We start from the raw sequence: 16,427 nt of genomic DNA on the forward strand, positions 1-16,427 counted from the left end.
ACAGTGTATAGTTTGCGTGCTTAGTCATCTCATGTCCGTCTGCGTGGTCTCAGCACAGTATTTAAATCTACTGTAGCTCCCACGTGCAGCTACTGTGTTTTCCAATGTGTTAGTCTTGGGTTTTTTGTTAAGATGGAAAATGACCCTCCTCTTCTCTCCAATCAGAAAGCATCAGGGTTTATTTTCCTTTCACAGAATCCGATACCGGAGCTCCAAGAAATCTGAGTTCAACAAGTGTAAGGTCAAATCCATATTGACATCTGCGACTTTACATTCCCCCAAACGCACAATGAGACCTATAGGTTTCAGCTTGTGAGAGGGTTACTGTATAGTAGCAGGTCTCTCTGCCTGGTGGAGAAAGGGAAAGCAGTGGAGGTGTTGTGGAACGGAAATGAAAAGGAAATGAGAATATTTTGCGCTTGCCTCCCTGTCCTTTCACTCATATCTCTCTCTCGCACTCTCTCTTACTTTTTTTCACCCTGTCAGCACTTTCCTGACAGGATTAAAGTTAGGTTGAACCACACTGATGGGGAGTCTCTGCATTGATGGCAGGCGGAAAGTAGTTGATGTGCAAGTTCCCTTTTTATTTTTGGGCATTTAAAGCAACACTTATATATATAATATATGAATGGATTACATGTTTATTGTATGTAAAGGACAACGAACATTAATCAACATTTCTGTAAATGTTCCAGTGTTAGCCAGCCGGCTAATTTCCAACTATAGTCCTTTGGCCAGATGTTTCAAAACCAGAGCAACTTTTAACTCATTATTTTGGTTTTGGTTCACTCTCTTCGCTCTCATAGCGTTATTTTCAGCCTCAGCACGCAGCAGATTTCAGCGGGGAAAAGAAGTTATAAAAACGTAAAACCCACTGTCCAGCACAAAAAGACAGATGGACACAGTTAGCCCCTATCTGGTGAACACAGAGGAGCGTTTAGCAGCTTGGTAGAGACCAAAACGTAGCTAAGAGAGAGCTAATATTGGCCAGGTGGCTAAAACATTGACGTAAAGAGTGACATGCCAGTGTTTGGTTCACAGCTTGTTCCACTGGCCCCTGGTAACTAAAAAAAATGAGTCACTGTAGGTTTAAATTAAGCGTTTGTCTTATTTTGTATGAAAGCTACTTACTCATTACATGCAGATGATTAACTGTAAATCTGTTCTCTGTTTCTCTGCAGGGTTTCACCTCAGCGGCACAGTAAGGGAACCTGCCACATCCTCGGAGCCCGAGCTGCTCTGCAACGTGAGCGTCAGCTTCGACCGCTGCAAAATCACCGCGGTAACGTGCGGCTGCGGCAACAAGGACATCTTCTACTGCGCCCACGTCGTGGCGCTCTCGCTGTACCGAGTACGGAAGCCCGAGCAGGTCAAACTGCGTCTGCCCATCTCAGAGACTCTATTCCAAATGAACAGAGATCAGCTGCAGAAGTTTGTTCAGTACCTGATCACAGTGCATCACACCGAGGTGCTGCCGACGGCACAAAAACTGGCCGACGAGATCCTGTCCCAGAACTCGGAGATCAACCAGGTTCACGGTGAGTGGAGGGGCTGGAATAATGCTGGCTGTTTGTGATTTTAGTGGAAGAACCGGATATCCTCCCACCTTTTTAACATGCACGCAAACCCACACAAGCTTAATGCAGGTACGTGTGTTAGATTTCCTCCAGCTCGCACCAGCGGAGGTCCATCTGGAGGCTGACGTCTTCAGAGATGAGTCAGGAAAAATAAGCTGTTTAGGGAGAACAGGTGGAAAACACTTTGATCACACACACACACACACACACACACACACACACACACACACACACACTTAAATCTGGTCAAGTTTGACTTGGAAGAGGAAAGTTGAAAGAATGTGTTTTGGAGTCACAGAGCCTTTAAAAGTCCTATGCTTTTTGGATGTTTTTATATAGGCCTTAGTGGTCCCCTAATACTGTATCTGAAGTATCTTTTATATAGACCTTAGTGGTCCCCTAATACTGTATCTGAAGTCTCTTTTATAGAGACCTTAGTGGTCCCCTAATACTGTATCTGAAGTCTCTTTTATATAAACCTTAGTGGTCCCCTAATGTATCTGTATCTTTTATATAGACCTTAGTGGTCCCCTAATCTTTCTGATATAGACCCTTAGTGGTCCCCTAATACTGTATCTGAAGTCTCTTTTATATAGACCTTAGTGGTCCCCTAATACTGTATCTGAAGTCTCTTTCCTGAAATTCACTCTTGGTGCGGTATTACAGCCACTAGAGCAAGTCCCACAATGAGCTTTACTTAGGATGAGCCATTTCTGTGTCTTAATGTTAAAAAAAACTCATAAAGTGAATTTTTCATGCCATGGGACCTTTTAAGTAACACAGTTTGTAGAATATATCTTGAAAACAAAAATTTGACTCTGTTTATACTTTTATACCTTTCTGTTTACATATGTTGTACTATGTATTTGTATACTGGTGAATAATGTGTATTTCATGGCGAACTCAGTTGATCTTGGATACTTGGTTGAATATGTAGTAAAAGTACTATTTTTGGGATGTGTTTTTGTAGTAGAATATGTGCCGCTTTCCTTTTTTGTGGTAATCTTAAACACTTTGTGTCACAGTGCATGTAATAATCCTCATTTCAGTTGGTTTACGTTGACATGGTTTTTGTCCGGCAACTTAAATCTTAGTAGTTTAATGACTGTACATATTTAAATATTATGTTAAATTGACGATCCCTGTCTGAGGGAGATTTGCTTTGCAGGTACTTGTTAGTTGTATACTTGTCCACTGTATGCTAAAGTACTAAGGAGAATACAGCCAAACTGCAATCTAATCTTTTTTTGGGGATCAATAAAAATCTATCTCTCTACTTTGGGTTAGATTGCAGTTTGGCTGTATTCTCCTTACTTTCAGCATACAGTGGAAAATAGATAGTTTGATGGGTCGAATCCTCCCCAGTGAAACATGTAAAGTCTTGTCGGCTGGTTATTGTTACAGATTTTGCAGCATTTATAGTATTGATCAGCTTAACCAGCAATGCATGAATGCAGGAGGTGAACTATGTGCTGATGTAGGCATATTCCTGTCTGCTCCTCCCTTAAAAGACAGATTTTTATTTAAATGTGGCCAGTGGTGGATAGAAACTAAGTACATTTAGCAAATACTGTACCTATGTACTGAGGTACTTGCTTTTTCTGCTACTTAATACTTTTATTTAATAACTTTTGTTACTTTGGAGATTCAGTTACTTTGGAGATTCAGGTTAATAATAAAAAATAACTTATGATGACTTATTATAGATTAAGACTAAATTGATCATGGGGGAGATAAACAAGCTCCCCAGCAGTACATAAAGTAATTAAAAGGATCTCTACCGTTACCAGCCGCAACGACCACATTAATGCATCAGTAATTATAAACCAATAATATGATATACTGTATATGATTCAGAAATTGGTCCTCATGCATAATGATGCTAATACTTAGGGCTGGGTATCCACAATGATTTTTGGAATTGATTCCCATTCACAAGGTCCCGATTTGATTACATTACAGATTCTATATAAATTAGGTTAGGGAAACTCTGTTACAATACCAATTTATCTTGGATTTAAAAGAGATACTCAGAGAACCTCTGCTTTTTTTTTAATAATGCACCAGGTTAATGTTTACGTTACAAACTGACCCCCAAACAGTTTGTGGTGGGTTATACATCCATGGTGAAAAGGAAGATAAAAAAAGATTGATTTGGGGATTTTATGAATCAATTTCAGAGCACTCAAATATCGATTTTTTTTTTTTTTTTTTTTTTTTTGGCGAACATTTTTTTTTAATCGAGCCCTACTAATACTTTTATACTTGAATAATACCTGTATTTCTACACTGTGGTATCAGTACTTTTACTTTAAGTAAAACAATAGGAGTACTTCTTTGCCACTGGATGAAGTAAACAAATCAATGAAAATCAGCATCAGTTTAGTTTGATGACATGGAGCTCTTGTAATGACTGACTTCCTTTTGTCGGGTGCAGGAGCTCCAGATCCGACGGCGGGCGCCAGCGTGGACGATGAGAACTGCTGGCATCTGGACGAGGAGCAGGTTCAGGAGCAGGTCAAGCTCTTTCTCTCCCAGGGAGGGTACCACGGCTCGGGGAAGCAGCTCAACTTACTGTTCAGCAAGGTAACCGAATCATTTCCAACAAACGGCATCATACTGTCGCTGTGGCAGCTGAACGGCAACGTTTACCCACAATGCCCCCCACCCCCCTACCAACGTCTCTGCAGGTGAGAGAGATGCTGAAGATGAGGGACTCCAACGGAGCTCGCATGTTAACGCTGATCACAGAGCAGTTCATGGGCGACCCCAGGCTGGCGCTGTGGAGGCAACAGGGAACCACCATGACTGACAAGTACAGGCAGCTGTGGGACGAACTAGGTAACACACACACACACACACACACACACACACACACACACACACACACACACACACCCCACCCACACACCTACACCTACACACACACACACACACACACACACCTACACCTACACACACAAACACATCCACACACACACACACACACACACACACACACACACACACACACACACACACACACCAGCTTATTTTGTGGCTTAGTTGTTCCTCAATGCAACTTTAAAGTACTTTATTTGTATGTCCATTTTATGGCACTTTTATAGGCAATTCATTTATTAGTTGGGTGGACAAAAAAAATCTGCTAATACAAATATTTGACATTTATTTATTGAAGAGGAATAACCCCTTGAGATGAACCATCTCGTTTTCAAGGGGGTCCTCGAGTTCAGGTACAGAAATTGACCTCTGAAATGTTTCCGTTTCAGTTTATTTGCGTTTCCCTGTTTGATATAATTGTAAACTGAATATATTTTAACTGGAAAAAGTAGAACATTTGAAGACGTCACCTTGGGCTGTTGGAAATTGTTAACGTGACTGGAACGGAGATCTCACATCTTTGTGATGTAAATCTTCAGTAAACCTTATTTTAAACAGACCAAAAAAAAAATAATATATTAAGGGTATAATGGTACACAGAAGTCCTGGTTCGGTCATACCCCAGTTTAGGAGTCATGGTTCGGTCTGAGTTCGGTACAGCGGGAAAAACTAATTGTTCCGCTAACCTAAGCAGTTGTTGCTAACAGCATACACAAACGCACAAAGCGTTACAGCCCTAATATACTGTGTGTGTGTGTGTGTATATATAAATGCACCTGTTCCGTTTGCCTGTCACAGATATGACCCTAGCTGTGCAGAAGAAAACGAGAACAATGACTTTTGCTTATTTACTCGCGATGGAAAGCGATCAAAACGACTTAAAAATAAGTCCGGCTTCACTCATAACCAACACTGTGGTGCAACATGTATCGGATGACATTACAATCCTCTCATTTCACACCATCCCCCCCCCCCTGTTTTTGTTTTTCTTTAATTAATACCCCCCACACACACACACACACACACACAACCTCCCTGCTGTTGTAGATTCTTGCTCTGCATTTCGTCACTCGTGTCTGACATCATTTTCTCGGCGCTCTGTTTTCCCTCCTCGTTGTTGTCCTTGAACCAGCGCTAACAAAGAGACGGAGAATAAAGCCTCTCTCCTCCTGTCCCATCCCCCCATCCTCAGCCTCCCTCCTGCATTCACTTCCCCCTTCCCTCCCCTCACCTCTCCTCCTGTTTTTTTCTCACTTCACTTCCTCTCTTTTCTTCTCCTGTTTCATTTTGTCATGTGTCATCCCTAATTTATCCTTTGACGTGCTCATTGTGCCCTCTTCTTTTCTCTTTGTGTGTTCCTTTTCCAATCTGTACTCGGTGTCTTCGTGTTTTTAGACAAAGCTCACGTTTGCACACTTCTTTAAGATTGATTCGTTGTTTTGGTATTTTTCTAAAGCAAAAATACCAAGTATTGTCCGTTTTCTGCTTCTCCGATGTGAGGATCGGCTGCTATTTGGGGGTTTTGGACAGTTTTTTTCAGACAAAATAAGACCTTTGAAAACATCACCTTGGACTTTGGGAAATAATAGCGGTCATTTTTGTTTGTTTTTTTCCCTCATAGTCCAAGAAAATAATATGCAAATGAAGCGATAATGAAAATAATCATTAGTCGCAACTATACTTCTTATTATGTGTGCAGAACCAATTCGCAGACCCGCCTCCAATTTAATCATACAATATAATAATATAAAATAGCCTGTTATCTAGGTTAAACTGCTGTTTTTATTTAAAACATTTTTAAATACACACCTGTTTTGCAATACCGAGACCATTGTTGGAAGTGACGCATTTGTCACTTTTTTGCACAGTTTATAGACCAAACAATTAATCGATAATGGAAAATAATCGCTAGGTGCACAAAGTAGCACTGGGCAACTCAACTTTGCATTATTCAGCTATTTTTTAAAGAGGTGATAATGATGCAGTTTGTTTAGCCATTTATATTTTTGCCACAAAATTTGGAATAATACTGTATGTTGTGCACTAATGATATGTTGTGTGCGTGTGTGCGCGTGTGCGTGTGTGTGTGTGTGTGTGTGTGTGTGTGTGTGTGTGTGTGTGTGTGTGTGTGTGTGTGTGTGTGTGTGTGCGTGTGCGTGTGTGTGTAGGAGCCCTGTGGATGTGCATTGTGCTGAACCCCCACTATAAGCCCGAGCAGAAGGGTTTCTGGCTTCGACAGCTTCGCAGGTGGAACAGCGTTGATGTCTGCCCCTTGGAGGACGGTAACCATGGCAGCGAGCTGACCAATCTGACCAACGCTCTACCCCAGGGCCCTCCTGGCAACCCAGGTGAGATGACACCCGGAAAAGAGACCTCGCCTTTTTTTTTTTTTTTTTTTAATTATTCCCAAATCCTCTCATATATCACATCTGAAGGTTTCTTTCTCCTCCCTATGGCAGCACCTCCTCCTCCTCCTCCTCTTCCTCCTCCTGTATTAACACTATTGAGTCGTGTATCTTCCCCTTATCTTTTAACCAAGTCTCCTTCCTTCAATCTCTGTGCCTGTGAGCCTTATTAACTTTTTAGTGTGGCTAATAGAATGAGCCTAATAACACAATTGAGGTCCTGCAGCTTTTCCCATCAAATCTGAGAAAATTCAGACGCACGAGCATTTCAATCAGACGGTGATACAAATGTTTCCATTGAGAAGACCGGCGCGGTTATTACTGCTGCTGTTTTGTCCGTAATGGCCCTGCATTTGTTTTGTTATTGACATTTTTAAATCCTGCCGTCTGACACTGTGAGCCCCAATATCTACATAAATAGAACATGAGAGTAATTTTCAAAGAAATATTAATAATGCAACAGGAAAAAAGTTCATATTAATATTTTTTTTATCAAGCCTATAATATTATCAGTTTACTTTTTATTTCAAATTTTTAGAACTACTGTACAGTTCCCATAATTTTGGGGCTGTAAACAGGAATAATGTTTTTTAGCCTGTATTTGTTTACATTTTGGCCCAATTAAAAGTATGCTAAATTAGCTATTCGTAACTAGTTCATGTTTACAGTGTACCCATGGATGTACAGACAACTATCACTGGATTTCTTTGACAACTTTCTCAGGCAAGGTCTGGTTATAAAAAGTTTTTTTCTGTGACTAAGTGGCTTTATGGACATTTATCTGGGATGGACACCAGGGGTAATGATATCATTGGAAAGCGTAACATTCACTGAATCCACAAATATGTGTGTCACGTCTGCGTGTTCATGTTTGACTGAGTTATGACTCTGAGACGTATAATGAATATTGATGCAAATTGCAGCAGTCGGAGTGGTTAAAAGTATTTAAATAGCCTCCATGAGCATTCGTCACAATCGCTGCTGCTGCAACTGCTGACTGTGTTATTAAACTGGGCTAAACTACAGTAACTAACTTCAGTTTTAACATCTGCCATCTTGTGTTCGTTTCTCTCAGATTCACTGACTCGACCTCACCGGACGGTGTTCACGCGAGCGATCGAGGCCTGCGACCTGCACTGGCAGGACCCCCACCTGCAGCACATCATCACCGAGGACCACTACACCAACTACTGTTACCATGACAACCTCAACAGCTCCCTCTTCGACGCCAGAGGGTGGCCCCTGTGGCACGGTGAGAGAGAGAGAGCGGTGGTTTAGAGGGATTTGAATTTGAATGAATAAGAAATTAATAGAGGGAGACATCAGCATATCTTTTCTTCCTCTGATGCAGAGCACGTTCCGACTGCGTGTGCCCGAGTGGACGCGCTGAGATCACACGGTTACCCCAAGGAAGCCCTCCGGCTCGCCATCGCAATAGTCAACACGCTGCGGAGGCAACAGCAGAATCAGCTGGAGTTCTTCCGCACTCACAAAAAAGGTCAGTTTTTGCTTCAGCCTTTTGTTCAGCATTGATTCTCTACGTTTAACTGATGCTTCTTACTTTGCCATCCAGTTGTTAATATTATGTATTTTGGCTCGTAACAAATGTAAGGCTTATTAAAGTTAAAATTGTTGTATACAAAGCTTCTGTGGCCATAGAAAACTCAAAGTTTAAGGGACAATTCTAGCATGATTTAAGTTTTTTTATTTTTTTATTATTATTATTAATATTATTATTTTAAAACTGGAATAAAAATAAGTTCCGTAATCCATCAGTGAGAACGTGGCATTTCCAGGGCACGATTACATACTAAGTCAATGGAAAGACACAAGTTTGCAGCGTTCCTCGCATATTTGCGTGAGTTGACATATTTAAAGTACCCATATTATGAAAAAATCACTTTTTCTGGGATTTGGGGTGTTATTTTGTGTCTCTGGTGCTTCCACACGCATTCAAACTTGATTTCTGAATGTGTCCTGCCTTCAGTCTCCTGGTGAGCTGGTCAAAATCTGCACAGCTTTCTACGTCATTAGCCGAAACGAGGGGGCTAACCGTAGCATGCTAGCGCTAGCATGCTAGCTCATTCTAAATCGCAAAACACTGCTACAACACACACTAGTTCACCATAATCTACAAAAGAACTACTTGCATGTCCCTGTTCTGCAGCTATTCCACGCAAAGTTGGACATGATGTGATCCTACTGCGCATGTGCGCCTGCCAACAAAGATGGGATAGAAATGAGATGTCTCACTCTGTAGCTAAAACGGAGACCTGAACAAAGGGTGAAAAGAGGAGCTGCAGCAATGTGCAGTACAACAAAAATATGGTGTTTTTTGAAAATTAAACCATATAAACCTATTCTGATATAACCTCTAAATACAGTTATGAACCTGAAATATGGGCACTTTAAACTCCGGCGGGAAATTGATGTGACGCTGTGTTGCGAAAAGCCTATCAGTGTTTATATTCCTCTGATGTCCTGTTAGTGTGTTTTATTAGCTCTGCCTTTAAATATAAGTATATCCAAATAGCATTTTATGCCTCATCTCCTGACACTCAGTGTTTCAGCATAACACCATTTTACAGTCTAAAATAAAGTCTTAAAAAACATTGAATTCCCTAAAAGAAAAGTCTTGAATCTCACTTCCATCGGTTTTTCTTGCCTGTCGTGGACAGAAACATTAGTTATTACTTTTTTGTGTATGTGATCGCCTGCTTTTGGGAGAAATTATTATAAAATAAAAGCTTTTCTTTAAGTTACTCCTGCCATCAATTTTCAGCCACTATTGTGGATCCAGGTTACGTTAATTGATAAATTACATTGCAAGGAATTATTGTTTTATACAGCTGGGAAGTACTGACAAAAACATGATGTCAACATGTACCTAAACAAATAACTGTAGCCTTATTGGCCCTGGTTTGACCGGAATGACAGTGAAACCGGTATTAAATATGCACTCAAAGTCTTAAATTACAAACACTGTAGAAACCCTGATAGTAAGCATAAATCTATTTGTATTTGTGTTACTGCAGAGCTGCTTCATAAAGGCATAACGTCAGTCACCAACCTGGAGGGTTGGGTGGGCCACCCGCTGGACCCCATCGGCACTCTGTTCAGCACCCTAATGGAGACTGGGAGGGGCAGCGAGGACGGAGCCGCCACTCTGCTCGACTTCTCAGGTACATACACAGATACACAGCGCTGGAAGAAGTACTCAGATGCTTTTATTATAAATATAAAATATAAAAGTACCAATAGGACAATGTGAATTTATTCCTTTACCAGTTAAAGTCCTGCATTCAGAAGTATTATCATCCGTAAAAGTACTTATTGTGCAGTAAAATGTCTCCTGTGACTGATATCTGAGTCTATGTGACATTATTAGATATTAACACTGAAGCATCGATGTTGGAGCAGCATGTTACTGCTGTAGCTGCTCCAGGTGGAGCTACGTTAACTACTTTATATACAGTTAGATAGTTTAGTCCAGAGGTTCCCAACCTTGGGGTCGGGCCTTCCAAAGGGTCACCAGATAAATCTGAGGGGTCGAGAGGTGATTAAAGGGAGAGAGAAGAAGCAGAAACCAAGCAAATACACAAATATGTATTCATTTTTCGGACTTTTCTGTAATCGTTAATAATAATAATAATTATCACCTATTGGGGCCTTAAACTGTTATTTATATCTGACAAGGAGCCCCAACTAGACCCTGCTTTAAGCCAAATATGTTGGGAACCACTAGATTAATCTTCGTTTGTTGTGTTTTAATGTAAAATCTGAATCTAATTGCTCCAACATTGGAGTCAAAGTACAATATTTCCCTCTGAGGTGTAGTGCAATTAAAGTATAAAGTAGCAAAAAATGGAAACACTCAAGTAAAAAAAAACCCTCAAAATGCCACTTCAGCATTTGAGTTAGATACACAAACGCGCATTTTCACGAATGTGCGTCCAACGTTTACACTGCAGTGATTGTGACTTCCTGTCAGAGCTGCGGGCCCTCAGGTTGTAATCGGCAGCGATGACACAGACATGCTGATTGGCCTGCAGTCATCCTCCAATAACAGCTCATGAATAAGAAATGCAGCAGGAAAAACACTCCAATTAAAAAGCATCAATTATGCAGGGAGCTCAGCGAGACGAATTTCAACAGAGCTAGAAAGGACGGAGATTGTTCTGGACTCTGTAACAGTTTGTTTCTCTTCTGAATGAAGTGAAGTGACAAAGCCACGGCAGGGAATAAGTTTGGAAAGTTTTCAATTAAAACTTGGTGTGTGTGTGTGTGTGTGTGTGTGTGTGTGTGTGTGTGTGTGTGTGTGTGTGTGTGTGTGTGTGTGTGTGTGTGTGTGTGTGTGTGTGTGTGTGTGTGTGTGTGTGTGTGTGTGTGTGTGTGTGTGTGTGTGTGTGTGTGTGTGTGTGTGTGTGTGTGTGTGTGTGTGTGTGTGTGTGTGTGTGTATTCATTAGGGACTGTATAGCCTCCTGGGATGAACGGTGAGGTCTGCCAAGACATCATTAAGCCATTAAAACACATGATTACCATCCTCAGGAGGATACACACTCTGAAAAAGAACACCGGAATGAACAAATAGATCGATAGATTTATCAATACTCGGCTCAATCCCCAGCCCAAAGGGAACATCTCACCCCCCCCCCACCCCGCTAAGTCATCTCTCACCCACTCTCTCTGCTTCCCCCTCAGGCCCACTGGGTTCAGGTAGGAGGACGGAGCATCCTGTTTTCCCGACGCAGCGCTTCCTGGAGGAGGGAGACTCGTTTGTGTCGCTGGCCGTGGAGACGGCTCTGATTGGTTTAGGGCAGCAGAGGGTGATGCCGGACGGCCTTTACGCTCAGGAGAAAGTGTGTCGCAACGAAGAGCAGCTATTGGCCAAGCTTCAAGAAGTCGATTTAGACCACACGTTGGTGAAGATCTTCCGGAAACAAGCCGCTTCCCTGCTAGAGGGTGAGTAAGACTCAAACGTTGAAGCATTTAAAAGTCTGTTAACCCGTGTGTTGTCTTCCTGTCGACAGTGTTGTCCTCCCGGGTCAAAATAAAACATAAAAATAAATGAATTTCTTCGACACGTTTGATGCTTTTGTTACCCAACCACCAAACACCACTAACATCAAGTTATTACCACTTGGTTTACACTTGGAATTCAAGGACAATAATCCTCATTTGTAGGAAATGATACCTAATTTTTGAGTTAAAAAAGCAGAAATTATGAAATATTTAGACTAATGTTAGGGGAACGTATGTTGATGGATAATCGGAGCCTTCAAAGAGTCAAAGTTTAGTCAGAATACAGTTTTGAAACCATTTCAATTTTTTTGAAATGCTAAAACTTGAATAAAACATCCAAAATTCAATAAAAGAAGTGATCATGAATTGTACGTGCGAAGAGCATTGTATGCAATCCATCTAATTTTTGGGTAATTTGTATAAAAAAAAAAAAAAAAAAAAAAAGAAGACTCCTTGGAGCAAGAGTTTGCAACTGTAACAAAGATATAAAATAAACAAATATAGGCCTAAAGTTTGAGTTTTGCTCCTTTTTCTTTGATTTAATTGCGCTTGTAAAGGTCTGACTTATTTAAGAACGTATGGGAGTTTTTGTTAGTTGGGACAAGATTAACATATGCGAGTAGCTGCGTGTTGAAAAGGCGTCTAGTGACTAATTGTGAGAAAAATAAGTCATTACACAAGTTTTAGAAGCCACATGATGTGTCAGGAAGTCCCTGCTCGGAGGCCAGGACAAAAGTCTCTGTACGTTTGTGGTGTTTGACCAACGAAGTTATCATCAGTCTGATACACAGCTGAGTCACGCTGCTCAGAGCCGTGTGTGTTTTTAAAACCGCAGTATCAAACGTTTGTTAACATGTCAGGATGGGAACTAATCTCATACACACAAGGTCACTGCGCGGTCATATGGGAACTATCGTGCAGCTCTGCGTTTGTTCGTTGATGTCTCTCTTCACGTTGACTCTGTACAGACTGAACTGTAGCGTGACCGTTTTTCTTTTGTTTCTTCCAGCTGGTCCTTACAGTGGTCTGGGGGAGCTACTCTACAGAGAAAGCGTCCCCATGCACACTTTTGCCAAGTATCTCTTCACCTCCCTGCTACCTCATGACGCCGAACTGGCGTACAAAATTGCACTGAGGGCCATGCGGTGAGTAGAAACCCTTCCTTGTTTAAAGCTGCTGCGTAGCCACCTTTAAGACCTCGTTACTTTAATCTGATGGGCATGTTAAAGTCATGGTCCTGGTCACTTAACGTAAAAGTCTTGACTGCAATTTAACAGCATCGTCGAACCTAATGACAAGTTAAATGCAGCCATGTTAACATAAAGGCTGAAACCTGAAGAGAGAAGAAATAAATGTCTTGTACCGTCTTTTAAGATCACTGTAACAAATGTATTATTTTAATCTTCATCCTTTGCAGAGGTGGAAGAAGTACTCTGATCTTTTACTTCAGTAAAAGTAGCAACCCCACCGTGTGAAAAAAAAGAGTAAAAGACCTGCATTCAAAATTGTACTTAAGTACAGTACTTTAGTAAACGTACTTGGTTTAGATTCCTCCTCTTATGCTCAAAGATAGTTTATGTTACTATGAAACAGGACAGTTTTAAGGTGTTAAGGAGATTATTCTCCCAAAAAATTGTAAAACATCCCCAAACAAGGTTAAAAAAACCACAGTAATAATCTGACTAACTGTCTTTTATATTATAAATGTTCATGAAATAAGTAATGACCAGCTAAACACATTACACACCTAATAAAACATAGGAATTAAACAAAAAGGGTCCCACATTTGTCATGCCATTCAAAGCTTGTCCATGTTGGATGTTACGAAAACCGGCAGCAGAATTATCTTGCTAATATCGCTAAATGATTAAACTGATGTTAAAATGTATCCGTGGATTCACTATGAGAGGCGGGCGGTCACGACGGTCCTTAATTTAGGCTTTAACAGCAAAATAAGTTTCAAATCCATCAGTGACACAGCCTTAATGAAAAGTCCTGAATAAAGCTGTAAAAGACTCTGATCTCTGAATAACAAAAATACGTCACTTTAACAGATAGATGAAGCCAGAAATGATTCGTTAAACTACGCTGTGTAATCCTTAAAACGCTGGTCGATGCTAAAATGATTTGCATTTTCAGGCCATATTAGTAGATTAGATTAGATTCAACTTTATTGTCATTGGGCAGAGTACAAGTACAAAGACAGTGAAATGCAGTTTGCGTCCAACCAAAAGTGCAAAAAGAGCAGAAAGGTGGACAAGAAATATATTGCAGTGTTATAAGAGCAGAATAAATATGGCTATGTAATATGAACAATGCATGAACAACATGTACAGATATGTGCAATGTAGTAGCAGTAACATTATAGTAGAGATCCGTGTCCACAGTGAAACACCCAAACAACATCTAAACGGCTGAAGCTCTTCTGCTTCAACGTCTTTTTAAATAATCATTTCATGGTTGGAATAAATCAACATAAATACACATTAATGACAACAATTATGCGGCATATTCGCCTATGCTGACATTAAAAGTGCCGGTCACAGAGTGAGTTAGAGGTATTATTGTTAACTTCACTGGCTCACAGTCCCATGATCATTTTGGAAAAGTTTTCTTCGTATACACTGACATAGCTAGCCGTCGTTTTAAGATTCATACACACTCTGGAAAGCGTATTTGGGAAAGAAAAACGCCAAAAAGGTCTGCTCAAAGGGGTGAAATTGAGAAAAAAAAAGATGCGTTTACAGATGTTCCCGGCTGGACGTGCTCCGAGTGATGAGAGGAGGAACCGAAATAAAGAATGCAGCAGGGAGACACTGCCCTGGATTGGACACAACCTTTTAAATGTAACTCCGCTCCTCTGCCTCCTTTAATCTCATCTGGTTCGTGTGTGAACGAGTGTGAAGGAGACAGAGAGGCAAAAGAGAGGCAGATTTAGAAGCTATCTGGGGCACTGTTTAATGACAAAACCTCCTTTTGCTGGAATATTCACTAAATAATTCAACGCTGCTGAAAACGAGTTTTATAAAAATGTGTGAATAATAAATAAAAGCTGTTGGTTTCTTCCCTGACCGCCACGGGTGTTAGGAAACTTTATATGCTCTCGCCCAAATTAAACCACTTTGATTTTTATGACATGTAAATCTTTATATATTTTTTTTAATTCCCGACTTAAATTACAAAGGAGAACTAGAAAATGCATTTCCTGCAGAAAATGCGTGGGAATGCTGAATAGCTGAATTGCTAAAGCTAAACTGGTTGAATAGCTTAAATCCGTAAGAAGTTGAAGTAGTGAGAATAGTTGAAAAAGTGGAAATCGGTTTAATAAGTATGAATTTCATTAAAAAGTTAAAAGTTTATGCTAAACTGAACTGTTTGCTTTAAATGTTGAATAATGTGTACAAAATATGTAGAACATTGTGAGGTCTGAGTAGATTTTCTAACTCATATGCAGAAATATGAAACAAATTAATACTGTAATACTGTTAAAGATGAAAGTTGAAAAGGCTAAAAGAAGAAATATTTTTATTTAGGGGTGACCCCGAATAGTCGAAGATTCGATGCATCGATATGCAGAGCCTGATTTGACCACCAATCTCACAGTCGGATCTTCGCGGGTGTTATTATGAAACGAGGATCATACCATTTTGGCAATATGGGGGTGCTCAATGTCTAATTTCACACAGAACTACTGGTTTTGTACGGTTATATTAAGTTATATACAGCCTTTAATTATGATAATGCTGTAAAAAAAAAAAACGTGAAAAGAAAGAAAGAAAAGTTCAATAAATATTTTTTACGTGTGTGTGTAAATCCAACCATGTGAAAGATTTAAGTTTCACTTTCCCTGATCCGCGACAGACGAGGAGCATCAGACGAGGAGATTAACGTTACTTAACAATGTCTGGAAAAAGAAAATCTAAAGTGTGGATGCACTTTCAAATGGTAAAAGATGATCCAAAAAAAGTAAAATGCAAGTTGTGCCAACAGCTCATGTCCTACCACTCGTCAACAACAAACATGGCTTTCCACATAAAACGGGAACGTTTATTACCAATAAAGACGTTTCACTTTTTCATATATAATGGCGCTTTTAATTTACGAATAGCAATATCATATGTTGGGACTTAAAATATGTTAGTCTTTTTTCTAGATCCACCCACAGTATCAGACTGACGACAGCAGTTCATGTAGTAGTAGTAGTAGTAGTAGTAGTAGTAGTAGTAGTAGTAGTAGTACCGGAGCTGCGCCAAAACTAACTCAAAGAAAGCTAGATTTGAGACCGCCATTGCCCGAGAAAAGGAAAAGAGAAATCCCGGACAAAATTGCTGAGTTTATTTCACTTCACAATGAGGCCAGTGAATGTTGTGGACGGTGAAGGTTTTAAAGAATTAATGCGAAAGAGAAAGATTCGTCAATTCTGATTCGAATGTGTAAATCCTTAGTAGGGGACACCCCTATTTTTATTATTATCAGATATATACACTGCATAGAACAAAAAAGCATCAATCTAGCTGAGATGTGAAATATATTAGGTGAAAA

The 16,427-nt window shown here is 40.2% G+C and overlaps 1 protein-coding gene across 1 annotated transcript in view; it reads left to right on the top strand.

Annotated features, from left to right (window-relative positions):
• zswim6 (zinc finger, SWIM-type containing 6) overlaps positions 1-16,427 on the top strand; it is a 51,240-nt gene that overhangs the window by 26,950 nt on the left and 7,863 nt on the right. The window contains exons 2-10 of the mRNA XM_028602257.1: positions 1,182-1,538; positions 4,015-4,163; positions 4,268-4,418; positions 6,626-6,805; positions 7,938-8,114; positions 8,214-8,360; positions 9,898-10,044; positions 11,565-11,825; positions 12,895-13,030. Coding sequence (XP_028458058.1) covers positions 1,182-1,538; positions 4,015-4,163; positions 4,268-4,418; positions 6,626-6,805; positions 7,938-8,114; positions 8,214-8,360; positions 9,898-10,044; positions 11,565-11,825; positions 12,895-13,030 — 1,705 coding nt within the window. The remainder of the gene's footprint in view (positions 1-1,181; positions 1,539-4,014; positions 4,164-4,267; positions 4,419-6,625; positions 6,806-7,937; positions 8,115-8,213; positions 8,361-9,897; positions 10,045-11,564; positions 11,826-12,894; positions 13,031-16,427) is intronic.

The sequence above is a fragment of the Perca flavescens genome, chromosome 16 (assembly GCF_004354835.1).
Source record: "Perca flavescens isolate YP-PL-M2 chromosome 16, PFLA_1.0, whole genome shotgun sequence".
NCBI classification, from domain to species: domain Eukaryota; kingdom Metazoa; phylum Chordata; class Actinopteri; order Perciformes; family Percidae; genus Perca; species Perca flavescens.